The sequence below is a fragment of the Myxocyprinus asiaticus genome, chromosome 11, assembly GCF_019703515.2.
Source record: "Myxocyprinus asiaticus isolate MX2 ecotype Aquarium Trade chromosome 11, UBuf_Myxa_2, whole genome shotgun sequence".
In the NCBI taxonomy this organism is placed as follows: Eukaryota; Metazoa; Chordata; class Actinopteri; order Cypriniformes; family Catostomidae; genus Myxocyprinus; species Myxocyprinus asiaticus.
Genome location: NC_059354.1, coordinates 21,407,080 through 21,420,260, shown reverse-complemented (window position 1 = coordinate 21,420,260; position 13,181 = coordinate 21,407,080). Strand labels below are relative to the sequence as shown.

The window sequence follows — 13,181 nt, the reverse complement described above, 5'->3', positions numbered from 1 at the left end:
ACCTTATCAGAAGTGGTGAGCAGTGAGATGGCAAGGAGAGAGAACAGGTGAGTCAAGAGCAGAGAGCCAATCATAACAGTGGGCGTGTACTGTCAAGTCTTAAAGGAGAGTGGTGGTGGTGTAGTGGGCTAAAGCACAGAACTGGTAAGCAGAAGGTTTCCAGTTTGATCCCCACAGCCACCACCATTGTGTCCTTGAGCAAGGCACTTAACTCCAGGTTGCTCCAGGGGGATTGTCCCTGTAATAAGAGCACTGTAAGTTCCTTTGGATAAAAGTGTCTGCCAAATGCATAAATGTAAAATTATAAATATATAGTAGCAGCACCAAAACCAAAAGTTTCTGACAGAGTCAGAATGAGGGTGGGAAAGGATCATGTTTTACAAATATGTGACTCATATTATAAGTGAACCTCAAAGAACATATTAAAATAAAAAAGACATGTCATGACCCCCCTTTAAGTGAGTTTGCACCCTGAACTCATCTGTCTTGGTGATTTTTGCCATTGGAATTGTGGAGAATGGAAAACACTTTTGTCTTCAGTAAACTGTCAATTGATTGTAACATTGACTCTTAATGTCAGTGTCGACTCTCGAAAATACCTCCTTGACCCTGTCATCCTGTGCAAACAACTTCTCCTCAGTCCAGCCCATATACGACAGAATATCCACATCCTCCTCTGCAATCAGTTTAGGAATATCTGTGAATCCAGTGTCAAGCTGATTCTGGTCCTTCACAGAGCAAATGAGGTCAAATGACATTCTGATTAAAGTCTTTATCACACATTAATCACATAATAGCTGCAAATGTTTGTTTTTTTGTGAACATCATGAAAGTTTGTGTAGGGGGTGAAACAATATCGCTGATGAAGACACTAGTAATTTTGGGCAATTTATCTTTCTCTTCAATACTTTTCTGTGCTCCACTAAAATGTTCTGTGTTTATTTCTAGATTTCTGTCTTTTATGAAGTATAAAAATGGTAGGCTTCAGCAGGTTAACTCTGTGGATATAAATTTGACCATTGTGTAAATAAGAGGAAACCGGTTCCTCAGTAGAGTTTCTAGAATGGAGCTCCACTCTACAATATTTGCGGTGCATCACAGGAAAGCATTTTATCTTTACACTGCAGAGCTACAGCTGCTCTTTCATGATAACCATCACAATTCTTCGTTTTTTTTTATTTGACATGTTTTAATGTTACATGTTTTAGTATCAATGATCTAAACATATAACTTATATGTATTTTTACCCTCTCTTCGATGGCGACAAAGCTTGTAAACTGGGACAAGATGGAGAACTCTTTACTGAGCTCAGTGATGTAGGACTTCAGCTCGGATTTCTTCCCCTGATAGAGAGATAAAAAAAGATTTTTTTTTTAGCAAATTTGCAAGTCATCTTAAAAAAACAGCAACATGTATATATATGCCAGTTGAATCATTCTCCCTGAACCTCCTGAACAATTATTGTACCTCATGCTCTGCCTCACTGTTGCCAAGAATGCCATCTTCATAATCTCTGATGATCGCTCTAGCCGTTAACTTGTGGAGGAACTTCACATGAACACACACACACACAACTCCTCAAAATTCTGATAAACCCTTGATGATGTTTCAGGTTATATGAAGTATTTAAGATGCTAACACTCACAGTTCCCTTTGTCTTTTGTAGTTCTGTGGTGGACACCATTGTTTTGATCTCCTGTCCACTCAGATCTCCAAACAGTGTGGCCTGCAGGAGTGACATTCACATTAGTGAAAACATAGAACAACTACAAAAGAGCTGCACAATGTGGAGGAAAAATGTGACCAGTAACTGGATTGTAACTTGTTGGGATAGTGCCATTTGTCAAACCAGTTTAAATGATTTTCAAGTAGATTTAAATGTAAATTACAATTTTAAGTCAGAGAATAACAATATCCAATTTGCCTGTCTCCTGATCTTCCTGAAATTATATTCTTTAAAATTTATTTTTCAGCATTAATGACAATCAAATGAAAATCTAAGCAAAGGGTAGGCTTAAATAAAAATTTGCATGTGCAGATTATTTCCGCCAAACACTGCTTATACAGCTTGCTGTCCCTGGACTTTAAGTGACTGAAAAACTTTGTCAAAAAGAATTAGCCAATTAGACAAGAAGTGGCCGTCTGATCGACATGTGAAACAACCAACCCCAGTTGTTTGTCATACATCATGTTTAGGAGCAAATTAATCTGAGGGAGGGGCTCTGGACAACACCAAAACAATAAACCAGTATATGCAAACAAAATTAAACATAAAAATAAAATGAAATAAAAACTAGTGAAATTTATAAAACTATATTAACCATGGAAGTCACTGGTACGGACATATACATGCTCTCTGCATTTTCATAAATTTAACGGATTAATGTATTAAATCATTCCATTATCTCAACCCTGAGAAGAAGCTTATCACCATAATTTCAATTGCGATGTATTTGAAATTCAAAATATTGTGCAGATCCAAGCAAAAACAAGTAATTATGCATCTACCAAACCATCTAGACAGCAGGTTTACCTGAGTGCAATGTGGCACAAAGCCATAAACCATTGTATGACAGTCACTGAATAGAGCGTGCAGCTGTGAAGGAGCTTGAACAGGAGGGGGCGCAGTAGGATTAAACTGCTGCCATTTCACTGCCACTGATCTGCAGCCTGGAGACTCCATACGCTGAACCTGAGCACGCACCTGAAATTACCAAATACATTTGTTCAACACAAGACTGTGAGTGGCTGTGAGACCTCTGTTATAAGGTCTGGTTAAAGCTAACCTCCTTTTTAATTAATAAACAAGGATACAGTTAAGACTGTGATTCACCTTCTCTGCCCAAGTGTGTTTCATCTTTGTGTCAAAAAATTCATATGTTCCACCACCTGCTTGAGCCAAAGCTCTGAGCATATGACGATTAGCTGTCAAACTGGAACAAAGACAAATAATTAACATTTCAAAGATTCATTTCTGACATAGAAAATAGACCTTATGTTCATAAAACTCTACACCAGGGGTACTCAACTTTGTAGAGTTTACACCACCTGCATGTGAAAGTGTTTAAGTCTTTGAAGACAGACCTGAGGCCGCAGGTGAAGAGGCGTGTGTGGCAGGAGTTCTCTCGGATCAGCTGTAGGGTCACAGCCTGATTCTGAACATGTCCATCAGACAGCAGCAGGATATTCCTCACACCCTGTGATGGAGGCAGCAGACTCAGGCTACGGAGAGGCCTCCACAGCTCAGTGCTGCCGCCAGCACCACTAGAGAACTGTTTAGAGAGAGAGAGGAGATATGCAATGATATGCAAAGGAACTGGAAATTTTGAATTTAAAATGCTTAAAGAACTCATTAAACGCAATGATTTGAGGTTTGGAATCAAATCACCTCATAGTCTGTCACATTCTGTCCTTATGTTAATTACAGTAAGTGCAGATGATTATTACTGAAGTCAATATGAAATCAAAATGGACTCTATTTACTGGACTCTATATTACTCTAATTTCTTAAACATTCTGGGTCTTATTGTAAAATACTTCTCTGCAGGTTATTTAAAAGACATTTTTTTTTGTCTCTGCAATCTTTCCTAGAAAGTCTAGTATACCTAGAAAGAGCTATCCATTAGCATTCTCATTCATTTCATGGACAAATTTTTTAGCCAGCCACCAAGCCATAAATTTAATATAAAAAGACACTCTGTTGCCAAAGGAAATTTTTAAACATTACTCACCATAATGAATTGTCTGGCTGATTTAGATGCCTCATCTAAGGGCACTGATGCAGGAAACACTTCTTTGTAATCTGTTAAAAAACTCACATTCAGAGCTAACTCTTTGCCATTTTAGAGTGTGAATTCATATTGAACTGAAGAAATGTCATGTTGTTCTTCACCAATGATGCTTCACTACAAAACAACTGATTAACAGGGGAGTGAAAACATAGTTAAAAAATCAGTCCAATCAATCCAAATTTCAACAAGAGTTTGTTCCCCTTCTGTCACTCACTCGATGTTGTGTCGATGTAGTGACACTAGGGGTCGCCCTTGGGAGCCCCAAACACCTAAGATCTTTGAGAAAAGGCCAATGAGAATTGGCGAGTGGAATTTGCATGCCACTCCCCTGGACATACGGGTGTAAAAGGAGCTTGCTTGCAACCACTCATTCAGATTTTTTCTTCGGAGCCGAGCGGTTGTGCGTCAGAAAGCTGTCTTCCACTACCGGTCCATTCACCTCCCAAGAAGCGTTTGCTCTTGGATATACGCCGCATTCCAGTGGCTTTTCTCTCCTTCTGCACAGATCTGTGCAGATTACGCCTGTGTACTTCGACAGCGCTAAGAGAGTTTATATTCCTGCAAAGAGTATATTTTCTCTATTAGAACAAACACATTGACGTGAACGTCTTTTTAAAGACGCGTCTTTTTCAAGATGCCTTTCCGTCTTTGTGTGATTCCTGGATGCGGTCGCTATCTCTCCACTTCCAACGGCCAGGGGCGCTGCCTCATGTGTCTGGGTCGTAATCACACTGAGGCAGTGTTCGTGGATGGTTCATGTTCTCATTGCGAGAATATGACCATGCATATGACCATGACCGTTGCAGTCATGGCTTTCCTTCTTCCAGGGGAAAGTCACTCTAGCTACCCTCCGCGCCGTGCCTTCTACCTCCGGGTACGAGGCCGGCCCGGCTGGCCTGGAGGCGATTTGGGGGCTTCAATGGGCGTGGCTCCGCCGGGTAAATCCCCGCGGACCTCCCATTCCCCAGCGTGCTCATTAGCCCACGGCGAGTTCCGAGAGGAGACCAGCTCACCCCATGGTTGCTTACTAACGGGATTAGTGCTCGATTGCTGCATCGGAGAGCGTACTGGCGATGTCAGACGCCGAGGACCCAGTCTGAGGCTGATGGCGAGATGACCGCCATGCTTACCCGGGCCGCCGCATGTGTCGGGTTGGAGTGGAACCTTCCACCCTCCCCTGAGCCCTCGTGGCTAGATGATTGGTTCCTGTGTTCGGGGCCCGCTCACAGCCATGCACCCCCCCCCCGGTCTCTTTCTTCCCGGAAGTGCACGATGAGCTGACGAGGTCGTGGAGCGCACCATTTTCTGCCCGAAACTGACCTCCCAGCTCGTCCGCGGGGCGGCCCACGGGTATACGGAGGACAAGGCGGTTGCGGTGAACCTGTGCCCGCAAAGAGCAGCCACCTGGCGGGATCGCCCAGCACTCCCTTCCAAGGCCTGTAGGACGACGTCGTCTCTGACGGCCAAAGCCTACAGCGTTGCTGGTCAGGCTACCTCTGCCCTGCATACCATGGCCCTCCTGCAAGTACACCAGGCCAAGGCACTAAAGGAACTGCATGTGGGTAGTCCTGATCCCGATGTGATGCAGGAGCTGCGCTCGGCGACTGACCTCGCCCTCCGGCCACCATAGCGGCACAACACGATACAGTGGATGGTAAGTCCTTAGGAAAGCACAACCTCATCATCAGGTTCCTGAGTCGCACCCGGAGGCTGAATCCTCCTAGGCCATGCCTGTTCCCCTCATGGGATCTCTCCGTGGTCCTCCTGGGCCTTCGCGGAGCCCCCTTTGAGCCGCTAGAGTCAGTTGAGCTGAAAGCCCTCTCCTTGAAGACGGCCCTCCTGATTACGCTTACCTCTATCAAGAGGGTTGGGGACCTGCAAGCGTTCTCTGTCAGCGATACCTGCCTCTCACGTAATCCTGAGACCCCGGCCGGGCTATGTGCCCAAGGTTCCCACAACCCCCTTCAGAGATCAGGTGGTGAACCTGCAAGCGCTGCCCCAGGAGGTTGCTGTGTCCGGTGCGTACTTTGCCAGCTACTTGGATCGCACACAGAGCTTTAGACGCTCTGAGCAGCTCTTTGTCTGATTTGGCGGACAGCGGAAAGGGAACGCTGTCTCCAAACAGAGGCTTGCCCACTGGATCGTGGATGCCATCGCTATGGCATACTAGGCCCAGGCCCAGGCCGTGCCTGCCCCTTCGGGAATACGAGCACACTCCACAAGGAGTCTGGCATCCTCGTGGGCACTGGCCCATGGCACCTCTCTAGCAGACTTCTGCAGGGCAGCGGGCTGGGCAACACCCAATACCTTCGCGAGATTTTACAATCTCCGGGTTGAGCCGGTTTCGTCCCGTGTTCTGTCAGGTACGAACAAGTAAGTTCGGGAATACGGACAGCTGGCCGGATGTATAGCTTGCGTATAGCGCCTTTCCCCTCCAAAGAGGCGAAGATATGCGCTTCTTTTCCCATGCGAGTTCACGAACCCATGAACCCTGGATGTCCTTCCTCCCTAGCCCTGTGGCTCGTGAATTCAGCGGAGGAATTCACAGCCGGAACCAGTACGTGTGCTAATATGCCCTTACTGAGGTAGGTGCTCCACAGGTGCCGGTTACTCCAGTAACTCCCTGTGATGTATTTTCCACAGTACGGTCTCCCTGTCGACAGACCTGCGTCTCCCTTCAACAGAGCCCTCTCTGTCCCGGTCGCCGTGTTTGTAGAGCTCCTCCCCTTTCAGACAGGACCTACCACCGCACCTCTTCCATGTCCGGTTCTGAGCCCACATGACGTGCTTGCCACATGTTACCTCCCCTCTGGGCAGGATGTGGTCTCTGCTGGGTCTTTTCCCCCTGACAGAATAGAATAGGAAAAGAACACCTTCCCCAGCGCATATATTGAGCTTTAAAATGGCCCCAGCCGAATAACTGAATACTCTGTGGAGAGAAAACATAGAGAGAAAAGGCCACGGCTGGCGCGGCCTGCTTCCATACTAGATACGTCTCTTCCCCCCAGGGATGTGGGGAACTATACAACGTTTTTGTGGCATTGGGGGAGGCTACGTGCAGACCGGTGCACCTGCTACTACAAACGCAGCAGCTTGCTTGCACCTGCACCAGCAGTCCACGTAACACGGTTCAGCTAGTTGTGGCGTTTTGTATAGGGACCCCTAGTGTCACTACATCGACACAACGTCGAGTGAGTGACAGAAGGGGAATGTCTCGGTTACTGTCGTAACCTCCGTTCCCTGATGGAGGGAACGAGACGTTGTGTCCCCCCTGCCACAACGCTGTACTACCCGCTGAAATGGCCGGGACCCTGTCTTAAACCTTAATGAGTGGTTGCGAGCCAGCTCCTTTTATACCCGTATGTCCGGGGGAGTGGTATGCAAATTCCGCTCGCCAATTCTCTTTGGCCTTTTCTCAAAGATCTGAGGTGTTTGGAACTCCCAGGGGTGACCCCAAGTGTCACACAACGTCTCGTTCCCTCCATCAGGGAACGGAGATTACGACAGTAACCGAGATATTTTATTGTCCACTAACCAGTGGCAAAAGAGATTATGTTGATCTTGAGTGAGCGTTCGAGAGAGTTGAGGACTTGAAGGGCAATCCTGCGAGCATTCATGATGGCGTCTCCCCGCATAGACTCAGATGAGTCCAGCAGAATGACCACATCACTCACACTGGACGGATCTCCAGTCCTGGACACCCCACTTGATTTAAAGTCTGGATAAAACACCAACAAGCAGGCCTGCAGGAACAGTGTGTTCACAGGAACAGTGTCAGAGTGAATCTGTGTGTGTATTAGAGATTATGATTGAACATTTGTTTATTTCTTTACCTGACTATCTTTCTCTGGATGATTCTCCACCCACATCCTGGGCATGTGAATCTTAGAGAGACTGAAGGACACCTGGAGCCCTTCAGATCCAAGAGTCTGTCCGGGTAAAGTACTGACCACTGCCTTACAGTCTGTCATCTGAGTGGGGAAAAAATACTATTACTGTTAATACAATTCTTAACCAAACATGTTTTAATATTTTTCACAGAGCAGCAGAACACTTGAGTATTTAGTGATAAACTCCACAAAACTAAAATAAACCTTGGATTTGATGCGGTGTGAAGACCTTAAGTCGATTATCTCATAAGGCATTTCAATGGACATACACAGAGAAAACTCCCTAAAGAAAGATAAAGAGAGAGAGTTATTTAAAGGGGTCATGAGGAATCAAATTTTCCTTGATATTTTGACATACAAGAAGTCTTTTTACTATAAAAACCTACTGTCAATTTCAGAACTCAAAACATAATCCCCAATTGCCTCTACAGCAACAACATCAATGCCTAATTCACATCATTGCACCCTTGGCCCCGCCCATTGCTCCAGGGGCTCAGTTCCTAACCACAGAGAGAGAGAGAGAGTGACCTAGTGTGTTCTAACTATTCCTAAACACCAAATGGGACCCATCTGGACTGTTTTAAATTATTCTTGTATATAAACATGGACTACACAGACGTCTTTGACTGTTGTCATGTCTCTGGTGCCGCTTTTAAAAGATGCGGTGTCAAATTACAACTCAGTTTTAAGCCATTTGGTTACATTCAGCTGCTGCCACTTGTTGAGTGCACAAACTGCTAAACATACTGTTCTTTCGCTCATCTGCGCTATTTCTATTGTTGGTGTATTTACAGTTTTTCTCAATCACTTTGGCTCAATTCTCAAATGAGAATGATTTTTTTCAAAACAATAAGTTCAAATCTCTGAACAATTAGTTTCTTGTTCACACCAGATTTGAATTTCTTATTTAAGCAAATTGCACGTATTTTTGCACATGTGTGCAAAAGAGTAAGTACAATGGTCTACAATTTGCACAATAACTAAATGCACATGGCTTGCTGATCAAAACTGATGAGTTGATTCTCAGTGAAATTGTCATACTCTTCACAACTTCTAAACATTCTTTCATCGTGTGAGCCATCACATGCAAAATGATCTATTCAATTATCAAAATCTGTCAGACATACATGTATATTCCATAAATTTCTATGACATGGAATGTTTGTGATGTCTGCTAAATCTCTGGCCAGACCAACAAGAGTGACAAGATGTCCACCAAAAAGATGGGAACTTGTAGTGTTATGTACTGTGAGGAGGTACAATTTATTGTTTTTTACAGAACTGCCGCAGGTTTATTTAGTTTTTTTGCATGGATGTCATTTTGTGGCAATTTTCTGCTCAATATATATGACTTTACATGTAAGAAATTTGTAAAAATGGACATGCAAATATGAATTTTCTGTTTACATGTAACACACTGCTACAAAAATAAATGTACTGTATACATACAAATATGCATTTTCTTTTTTCTGTGTACTACAGTATTGTACAGTATTGACTTGTCCCAGTAAACTTTTACCTACTTTTGAAATCAGTATCTAAAAAGCTCAGTGTGATACACAATAGTATTCAGCTAGACAAAACTGACATTCTTGTATAGTACAGTAAAAGTAGGACAAAAATGAAATTTGTATATAACAAACATTTCCAGGGTTGACTGCCATGGTGAAAAAACATCTAAACACTTTGACCAGTATGGTTCACACGATGACAAAAAAGAATTTCATTTTTGTGGCACTGGCCAATTTACTGACACAATAACTAGTTTTTGAAGCATGAATTAAATGTTTTGGGTGAGTTACTAAATTTTGCAGACATGCAATAGAGTTGTGATACCCCATAAAACAGTTGTGACAATTGCACTTACAGTTTAGAGAATGTTAAGACTGTTTCAAAAAATTAGCCAAAGCAATTGAGAAAAACTGTAAAAACACACGGTCTTTAACCGTGTTGATGCATTTCTGATGATGTGCAGTGTAAACAGGGTGTGAGTGTTAACAGTTGTGCTTGAGATAAATGGTTTAATATAATTGGATGCAATGTTTTGGATCTGTGTTATGTGTAAACCCTGAAATGTAGTTTTATAATATTGTGGTGTTGTTCATACTCTTCCAGCTGAATTTCAAATATGGTTGTATTTGAGGGGCTGCACGATGTTAGCCAATCAGAACAGTGGGCATTTACATTGACATTTAAAGGAGGAGCTGAGGCCTAAACTGAGCGTTTAGACTGAAGGCCAGAAACAGGGTGGAAAATGATCATATATTACTAAATTATGACTGTTTTGGTGAAAACAACTTCACTAACATTATCAGTGGACCTTAGGGAAGATAATAAAACTATAAAATGAGCATTTCATGACCCCTTTAAAGGATATTGAACATTTCGATTAAAGCAATTAATTCTAGAGTGATATGAGATTCTCACCCCTCTGACTGAAGCTCAGTCACACAAACCTTCTCAACAGTTCCCTGAAATGCAACACAACTTCATTCTTTTATGTCATAATCATCAAGTCAAAACATTACAACAGTAGCTCAAAAAGTAGTTTATTTAAAGTTCAACTACAAAACAAGACCAATCATATTGTACCTGAGTTCTCTGATTAAGGGCGTCGCTCTGTTGCCAGGGTGCAACGCTGCCAGGCAGTGAGAAGATTATAGATCCTGCTCTCACCACCAGCTCAGTGATGAAGGTCAACTTGATCAAAACTGTGGCTCCAGGAGGAAGGTTCCCCACACTGATAGTAAATACATCCTGTCTCACACAAACATATGCACTTACAATAGACTGAACTTTAAAGCCTTCTGAGGACAAGCTTCTCATACATGATCAAATATCAACAAACACTTTATGTTCTAGTTGATAGGTTTAAACATGGTTGCAAATTTTCTTGCTATATATATATATATATATATATATATATATATATATATATATATATATATATATATATATACATACTTTATTATGTCTGCTCTAATTCAGTCTATAATAAAAAGATCTGTGAAGAAATAGTAACAAGTAACTCACAGGTGCATCCTGGTCCATCAGGTAGGCTCCATGGCCTTTCTCTATTGCTTGTTTGTACTCCTTACGAGCCTGCTCTTTCTCCTTTACCTGTGAGTCAGAAAGAAAGGAAGAAATAAAGAAAGAAGAAATAAATAAAGAGAGACAGACAGATGGATGAATGGACAGACGGATGGACAGACAGACAGACAGACAGACAGATATATAGATGGATAGATAAAAAATGAAAAGGAAGAAAGGAAGGAAGGAAGGAAGGAAGGAAAGAAAGAAAGAAAGAAGGAATGGATAAGAAACCAAGTGCATTTGCTGCATTTATAAATTCTTACAGTATATGCACCTTTCCAATGACGTGCTTTCCATTGATAAAGGCTTCAAATCCACACACTGCTGCCGTCTCCTCCAGTGGAAAGACATACTTTGCTTCAATAGGAACAGCACTCTGATTTGTGTAAGTCTGAAAAATTATGACCTGGTGAAAGAGGAGAGAGAGTCAGATTGAAATTATAATTTAATGCTGTGGTCTATACTGTTTGTATGCTGTAAGGAAGTTTTCATTACATGACCTTATTGAAATAATCACAATAGTTATTTTATAATATATAAAACAATACAATAATTTGCAAATTAACTGTGAAAACAGTGTTAAATTCATATATTTATTAACAGGTTAGCATTACTTAATATTTCAGGGGATACTTCAGTAAATATTATAGATCATAAAATATTTAAAAAAATATTTGTCATATGTATTCGGCTGACATAAAAAAGGAACACCAGTTTTGGAGTATTTATACCCCTTTGTTCATTTCTTGTCCTTGTCCAACACTGTTTGTTATACAGTTCTTTTGGTGAGTTTCTGCTTTCACGTACAGTTTTGAATCTTAGTTTAACTAAAGACTTGACATTTTCTTATATTGTATTTAACAAAGCACTGCATCTTCTTCCATGAGCTGCTTGTTGCAATGGCTGTTGTGCACATTATACTCAATTTTACCTTATGCAGCTGGGCAGGCAAAATAAGATATTGTAAATAGCTGTTATGGACCTATTTGTCCTGTCTATTTGACAACAGTTCAACATTGTTTCCCCATTGTTGCCCACTATAATTACATACCTGACACAGTAGGTCCATGAGCTTGCATCTTACATGGACAGCCAGTAGGGGAAGTTTCTGACCACTGCTGTCCAGCAAACCTGCGGTCATCTCCTCTAAAGGATTCTTAGTGCTCTCCAAACCCTCACTGTCATCACTGGACACTAAAGAAACACACATTTACACAATACTGCTACTGATACCTTTGAGGCATGATTTCTCCATCCTTCATGCCAGAGCACACAATTGTCATCCAAAAAAGATTCTACAACATATAAAAGATCATAATAAAGCAAATTCCAGCATACTGTATCTTCAAGTCAACTGCAGATGCAGTGAATATTCTTTCTCTGCATGTCCTGATCTCTTAGAAGTAATATACTCACAGATGTCAGAGGTTGTGTCAATGGGCAGTGTGAGCTCCACAGAGGTGTCAATATGAGGCTGGAACATTTTTAACTGGTCCTCCTCCAGAGTGTACTGCACTACATACTTCAGTTTGATCTGGTCTGTGTTATATACTACATACTCATCATCCTGGAAAATATACAGTGCATCATTACAAACAAATTCAAATGTGACACTGAATCCAATAAACACAAGTAGAACATGCAAGTACTTAGAGAATGACTATGAGAAGCACCTCAAATTCAGAGGGTTTTTTCGGGGTGCGGCGGACTCCATGTACGCTGTTGTAGTCCTCAGGGGCAGAGGTCAAAGTGGTGTCTCTTTTCAGCAGGTCCTTGCATTGACCCAAAGCCACCTCACACACCAACAGCAGCCGAGAGCCATCAGTTACACTGGGCTTGGAGTACTTCACACTAGTCCTGTGATACAGAACACAACTTTATTTGTCATATTTATAAATATACTCAAGGAATATCAGTGTATTAATGACAGTATAATGCAAACTCATAAAACACATCAATTTGTACTATAAAAATCTCAAACGGTTGATAAAAAAAGAGCACTGACATTAGAGAGTCACTGAAGTAGATGCCTCCTCCAAGATTCCCTATATCTGTCCTCTCAATTCCATGCTGTTCGACTCCAACCTTGGGCAGCAGCAGACCTCTAGACAGAAGTAAACAACATGCATTTCATGCATTCTATATGTGTTTTTACATAATATTATGAAAAATCATTTTTAAGAGAATGCTTTTACCGTGAAAGTATTCCAACAAAACTTCTGGGACTAGTAGAGTGGAGGAGGGGCTTAATGTTGCCTATCTCCTCCCTAAACATTTGAAGCTCCACCCCTCTGTTTACACGCAATATCTGCTGAATCTGAACAGTCCTGTAGTGAATACAGAATAAACAGGATCATGTTCTGAAATGTAAACATCCACCAGGTTTGAACTTCAGACCAGAATCTTG

At 42.1% G+C, this 13,181-nt stretch overlaps 1 protein-coding gene across 24 annotated transcripts in view; it reads right to left on the bottom strand.

The window, feature by feature from the left end:
- Window positions 1-13,181, bottom strand: part of LOC127447859 (protein mono-ADP-ribosyltransferase PARP4-like) — a 63,142-nt gene that overhangs the window by 43,381 nt on the left and 6,580 nt on the right. Inside the window, exons 11-27 of one of the 24 annotated variants that reach the window (XM_051710000.1) lie at window positions 12,970-13,101; window positions 12,780-12,878; window positions 12,448-12,631; window positions 12,191-12,341; window positions 11,826-11,968; window positions 11,049-11,180; window positions 10,715-10,801; window positions 10,274-10,438; window positions 10,109-10,152; window positions 7,886-7,964; window positions 7,625-7,762; window positions 7,327-7,534; window positions 3,732-3,802; window positions 3,085-3,272; window positions 2,834-2,933; window positions 2,534-2,704; window positions 1,646-1,726 (exon numbers count right to left, since the gene is read on the bottom strand). The exons of 10 other annotated variants lie outside the window; for them this stretch is intronic. In XM_051710000.1, coding sequence (XP_051565960.1) covers window positions 1,646-1,726; window positions 2,534-2,704; window positions 2,834-2,933; window positions 3,085-3,272; window positions 3,732-3,802; window positions 7,327-7,534; window positions 7,625-7,762; window positions 7,886-7,964; window positions 10,109-10,152; window positions 10,274-10,438; window positions 10,715-10,801; window positions 11,049-11,180; window positions 11,826-11,968; window positions 12,191-12,341; window positions 12,448-12,631; window positions 12,780-12,878; window positions 12,970-13,101 — 2,173 coding nt within the window. The remainder of the gene's footprint in view (window positions 1-1,645; window positions 1,727-2,533; window positions 2,705-2,833; window positions 2,934-3,084; window positions 3,273-3,731; window positions 3,803-7,326; window positions 7,535-7,624; window positions 7,763-7,885; window positions 7,965-10,108; window positions 10,153-10,273; window positions 10,439-10,714; window positions 10,802-11,048; window positions 11,181-11,825; window positions 11,969-12,190; window positions 12,342-12,447; window positions 12,632-12,779; window positions 12,879-12,969; window positions 13,102-13,181) is intronic. 13 more of the 24 variants (XM_051709999.1, XM_051709998.1, XM_051709996.1 and 10 more) reach the window with 13 other exon arrangements.